The following is a 6,259-nucleotide window of genomic DNA, read 5'->3' on the forward strand; positions in this document are numbered from 1 at the left end:
CCTCTTTTGCTTTCTAGACTAGGGACCTTGAATGGCACGGAGTGCCCACAAAGGAGGCTCAGGCAATAACTGCCGTCAAAACTAAAGTTTTGAAAAATTTACAAAAATCATCAATGCAGAGGGTTGAAATGATTCTAGAGTCCAACCAGTCAAAATTCAAAGCTGAAGTGCAGAGGTTACAGATGGTATCAGAGTCAGAGTCCGGATCGATGTGCCAGCGAGGGAGTTAGATTCTCTTAGGGTGGTGGATTGTAAGGTCCCATATAGGTTGGGGAAAGGAACGAAGCATGCCTTATAAGAGTGTGGATACCTCTCCCTAGCATGACGCGTTTTGACAAGTGAGTGTGGGGGGCTTCAGCTATCATCCATATCGTCAAAGGCAAAACCGTGAGGCATTGTGTGCTAAAGCGGACAATATCATGCTAGAGAGAGGTATCCACACCCTTATTTCCATAAATTCAGTAAAGATTATTAAAAATCATTGTTTCCTTAAATTGAGTTATTCAAAGGAAGTTTCTAAACCAAATCATGTAATTCCAAACCAAGTTTAAAATCCAAAACCAATCTCAATTTCATTCTAAGAAACCAATTCTTTCAACCTTTTCCAAAAACATCACAAAACGACGTCATTCCATCAAAGTCCCTTTTTCTTGTAAAGTCATTAAAACTCCTCAGAACAAATGGATTGTAAGGTCGTCTCACATTGGTTGGGGAGGGAAACGAAGCATGCCTTATAAGGGTGTGGATACCTCTCCCTAGCATGACGCGTTTTGACGAGTGAGTGTGGGGGACTTCAGCTATCATCCCTATCGTCAAAGACAAAACCGTGAGACTTTGTGTGCCAAAACGGACAATATCGTTCTAGCTGGTGGTCTGGTCTGTTACAGATGGTATCAGAGTTAGAGGCCGGATTGATGTGTCAGCAAGGGCGTTGGGCTCCTTTAGGGGAGTGGATTGTAAGGTCCTACATCGGTTGGGGAGGGAAACGAAGCATGCCTTATAAGGGTCTGGATACCTCTCCCTTGCATGACACGTTTTGATGAGTGAGTGTGGAGAGCTTCGACTATCATCCCTATCGTCAAAATGATCATCACTTGAATAAAATATATATTAAAATATAAAATATATATTAAAAATGAGTTAAATAATACATATATTTTATATACAATATATGATAATTAATTTTTTATAATATTTTTGAAGCAGTAAATTGTTCATTTTTCTTTTTAAAAAATTTATCACTTTCAATATAAATCTCATGTTAGTAGTACCTTCAGATATTTTTCTAAATTTGTAGAAGATAAAAATATTAGTCTTATCTCAACTTGGCATCTTTGGTTGGAACTTAGAAGGTTAATTTACAATATTTGTGTTATGATGGTGAACCTCTTCTACTATGTCATGGTCTGATCTTATACTCTTTATGAAAATATAAAAAAAAAATTAAAAAGTCAGAGACCATACCTAAATATACAGTACATAAAAGTATTCTGTACATGAAGTCTATCTTAAGACATTATTATTATCCTAATCATCGAAAACATTTCTTTAACTCGTTTTGAACTATATTTGATAGATATGGATCAGAGTACTAATAGAGTTCGATAATAAAAATTTAGGTGTTATATATAAAATGCTAAATTTAAATTTTATTGTTGTCAAAGCACAAAAAATTAAATAATTGTTTTTTCGGTTTAAATTTTATAACTAAAGGATTAAAATAAATTTAGTTTCTATAAACTATGAATTTTTGGCTTTTGCTTTTTGTGATTAGTTTATCTCGTTAACTATTAACATGATCTAATGTGGCAGATTAAATTTTGATATGATAAGTTAAAATATTGAGCTGAACAAAATTCTATGTCAATATTTAATTTAGGAAAAATCTAGAGGGTCAGCAACTTTGTTAAATTCTGACTAGCATATAACCAACAAAGAAAAATGAGTTATTAGATGAAATCTCATACCAATCTCACACCATTAAAATCATTATTGATGACTATTTGATGGCTACAAATTACAAAAGTTGTTGCCCTAACATTATTCTTTAATTTATCATATTAATAATTGCATAGAACAGGATGATGACATTGATGCGAAAATGGAAAGATAAAAGACTGAACTAGTCGCTGATTGATAATTATTATGGAAATTATAATGAAGATACACTTGCTTAACCACCTATCTAATATGGTCTTTTCAAATCATTAGAGAACTCGGTGAATTTTGTGGTGCTTGTGTATCACTTGGCTTATTATGACTGCCACTCAATTCACACCATTATAATTGGCTCTAATAAGTTGAACACCGAAAAGAACACCAAAGAAATCATCACATAAGTGTGGTTCTTAAAAACTGATGCACACCAAACGTTCAAACGTTTCAGTTATATAACTGTTAGGTCAAAAAGAACCCCCTCATTTTCCAAAAAAATGCCCTAAAAAAGGGGGAAAAAGCAGTCTAGCAAACATTTTAAATTCAGGTGCCATTTTTCTTTTTTAATCGATGACTTGATGTCAACATTCAAAATTGATTTCAATATGACAATATTACAAAATTGTTTTATTATTGTTGGCACTCAAAATCGATATTTCGATTCAGGTAATGTTGACTCTTTGAAAGTGGTTATAAGTATTGTGTCAATTTGAATAACTAGGTGAAACTAGTAAGAGAACTAGTGTGGCCTTTGAAATGAGTTTTTGGACATTGTGATAATATCTCGACAGTAATGTGTATTAAGCTAAAAATTCAGTCGAAGAGCCAGTCCAATGTGCAGACTTGAGCAAGAAGAGTCGAAATCGAAGATTGCCAACATTTGTTGGTGCTAGATAGTTTTCTCGACTTAGATGAGTTTCGACTATAGAGTTTTAAATACAGATTGTATCGATTTGAAGAGTCGGAACTAGTAACAGATGGAGATGTGAACAAATCGAAGTCGAAGAAAGATAGTGCAAGAGCGTCAATGTCGAAGGTTATCAAGGCTAGCAGGAGAGTCGAAGTCGAAGATTTCAGCATAAGCAGAGTCTAAGTCGAACTCGAAGTTGAGGATTTCAGCACGTGGTAAACAAGTTGAAAAGTAGTTACTGTTTTTTCTTGAACATTAAGGATTTTACTTGATCCTCAAGTTGAGTTAACTATTACTTGATCATCAAGTTAAAATGAAGAACATGGGACGAAAAGTAAGAAACAAGCTGCAGAGTGAACGTGGGGAGAACAACTGTCGAATCCTTCCTCTATAAATAGGAAGATTGAAGTCAAAATAAGCATCAATTCCAACCTACTCCAAAGCCAAATTAAAATTCTGCATAAATTTCCAGTCACACTAACACATAAAAAAATGAAGTGCTTGTGCATGTGAGTGTTGAATAGCATTACCATTTTCTTTCAAGTTCTTTATTTTTCTTTTTTATTTTCTTATTTTCTTTTGAATTTTATTTTCTTTTGTTATTTCTCTTGCTGTTATTTCATCATTTCTTTCGTTATTTTCATTCATTTTAAGTTTATTGTATCTTTTATTACATTTATTTTCATTATTTTTCCGTTATTTTCTTTAGTTTTAATTCACTCTGCAATACCATTTTGCAATACATCGATTTAATCGAGACACTAGATAACCGAATGAGATTATGATACAAGCTCGTTTCGACACTATCTGTCGAAGTTGACAAAAAACGAAAATGAAGTAAAGCGCCCACCATCATGAGATTTTGAAGAGAAATCAAGATGAAAAACCACCACATCTAACTCAAAACTTTAAAGTAGTAAATTAATGGGTCTTTTATCTTATAAACTCCTCAATCTTTCTTGCTTTCTTTGATGTGAGACTAATTTCATACCATCTTCAAACTTGACAACATTAACATCATTTTGAATTTTGATTGCATAGGCACCTACAGAAATTGAACATGAATTTACATTAATTTCAAGGTCATCCCAACTTCACAAAAAGCTAAGAAAACATATATTTAAAACTAGAAGTTATACGGAAATAGATCCTCTCCATTTTTTTTGTCATTGGAGAGAATAAAGTGTAATCTCCCACCTTTAATTTTACAAGTGGGACCAGCAATAAATGAGAGAGAGAATGTATTGAATGGTGAGATCTTTCACTGGATACCATCCAGTTTTTTTTCCACTGGAGAGGATCCACTCCCATACTGATCGTCTTTGAGATAAAAAGATATTACGGATAACATCCTTCTGTTTATAAGAGTATATATGGATCTTTTCTAAAATTTATGATATCTGACACTGGGTACTTTATATTTTATAAAATGTGACACTAACATCCTTTATAAACATGATACTTACCAACTCAGACACTCAATACCTTGTAAAAATGTGACATTAACACCCTCCCCCCTTCCTCTTTTAAACAAGGCATTCACCAACATAAAAGGGAGGTCAATGTAAAGGATGACAAGTCAAGAGGTGTAATTTGTGATATCATCTAAACCCTGGGGAGGTAAATATAGTTTAGCATTACAACAGCGAGTTGATGCCAATGTCCAAATTACAGGATAAATTTGAACAAAATGGCAATGGTATGAATACAGAAGCATAGAGAATAATATAAAGGTCGTTACCCTCTCGCTTTGAATGTTATAGGTACCATTATGTTTATGTATGAATGTTCTAGAAAAAGATTATCCACTTCATAACAGAGGAAACTAGGGTATTCAACAAGATTACTGAGGAGCAAATGAAAACAGCAAGGATACTTTCTCTTTACCTAAGGCACCATTGCAGCACACATCATAAAAGCAACAAGTATTCGTACAAATATTCATTTTTTGAAACTCATGATGAATGCTCGGGTGACTTAATTTACTGTAACATTTTTTGATAGCCAAAACTAATATTTTTATAGAGTATAATTCGATAATTTTTTAAAGACTAAAACTAATTGCTACCTTAAAATTTATTTCTATGCAAACGTTCACATATTCAAAATTTAGTGTCAAATTTAAATTCAATAAAATATTCTGAAATTCTACCAAAATTATCCTATAACTATCTAAATTTGTACTATAACAAACTAAAACTTTGTTTTTATGGTCTCTTAAAGTACTTTTCTAAGCCACCTAATTATTCTTTGTAATAGAACCATCGGAATTAAACTTAATAAAAGATTTTTGGAGGATCTAATTGATCTATTATTTAGCAAAGCATCCAATCTTTTTTCTCATTTGCGCTATCTTCTCATGTGCTGAATTAAATTCTTTAGCTAACTACACATCTAAATCATACATCTTATCTTCATCTAATGCATTGTTCCTCTAAAATATATGTTTATTACGATGATATTAAAGAAAGAATAGCATACTAGTAACACAATATAGGCCAAGAAACATTTTGATAATGTAATTGAGATGATAAATTCTTTAACTGCCAAAGAAGTAGGGGTTGATTAAAGAAAATACTTGAATTCAGTGAAGCGTCAATACTCTTCCAAATATTATGTGTGATTTTGTTGTCGCGAAAAGAAGTGGAGCAATACTATAAAAAAGAAACTATAAATAAAAGTAACCTCTTGAGTAATGTGTCTATTGACTTTAACCTCATTTGTCAAGAGGGTTTCATTAACAACTATCGTAGACATATATTAGTAGTTGAGTAAAATTATATAATAATATCTAATAAATACTTGTGAATGTTTTTTATAATAATGCGCATATTTCATTTACAGAATATATTTTTTTTCAAATTCTATATATCTTTTTTGTAAACGAGATAAAATCAAATAAAATCGTGATGTATCTCGTTTAGACGATAAACAAAATGCATTCATAATTATTTCATTTATAGTATAAATAAGATAAATAATATTACATAAATTAATAAATATTTATCAAATTGAAATTATATATATTAATAAATAAAATATTTAATTTATTTATATATACGACAAATTAATATCGAGTCGGATATTGATTTTTAATTAATTATTTTATAATAACACAAAATTAAATATGAAAAATGTTTAAAAGTTAATAAAATTATTATTTTTAATTAACTAATTTTTTTAGTTTAATAATTTACCAGCATATTTTTAATCAATATTTTAAAATATTTTTCATTGAATCAAACCCTTTAGCGAGTAAAGAGACTTCAAAAACAAGAGCGCGTTGAGTTGAGGCTCGCTACCACTGACGAAATCGAGCTCACATCACAACAATGGAAGTTCCGAAGGATCAAATCGCCACTCTCCTCGACTATGGCCTCCATAACTCTGCTCAGATGCTTGTAAAATTTTTTT

At 31.5% G+C, this 6,259-nt stretch overlaps 1 protein-coding gene across 1 annotated transcript in view; it reads left to right on the forward strand.

The window, feature by feature from the left end:
- Positions 1-6,098: 6,098 nt before the first annotated feature.
- Positions 6,099-6,259, forward strand: part of LOC107468163 (anaphase-promoting complex subunit 7) — a 5,978-nt gene continuing 5,817 nt past the window's right edge. The window contains exon 1 of the mRNA XM_016087410.3: positions 6,099-6,246. Within this exon, the coding sequence (XP_015942896.1) occupies positions 6,178-6,246 (69 nt within the window). The 5' untranslated portion in view covers positions 6,099-6,177. The remainder of the gene's footprint in view (positions 6,247-6,259) is intronic.

This window comes from Arachis duranensis, chromosome 10 (assembly GCF_000817695.3).
Source record: "Arachis duranensis cultivar V14167 chromosome 10, aradu.V14167.gnm2.J7QH, whole genome shotgun sequence".
NCBI lineage: Eukaryota > Viridiplantae > Streptophyta > Magnoliopsida > Fabales > Fabaceae > Arachis > Arachis duranensis.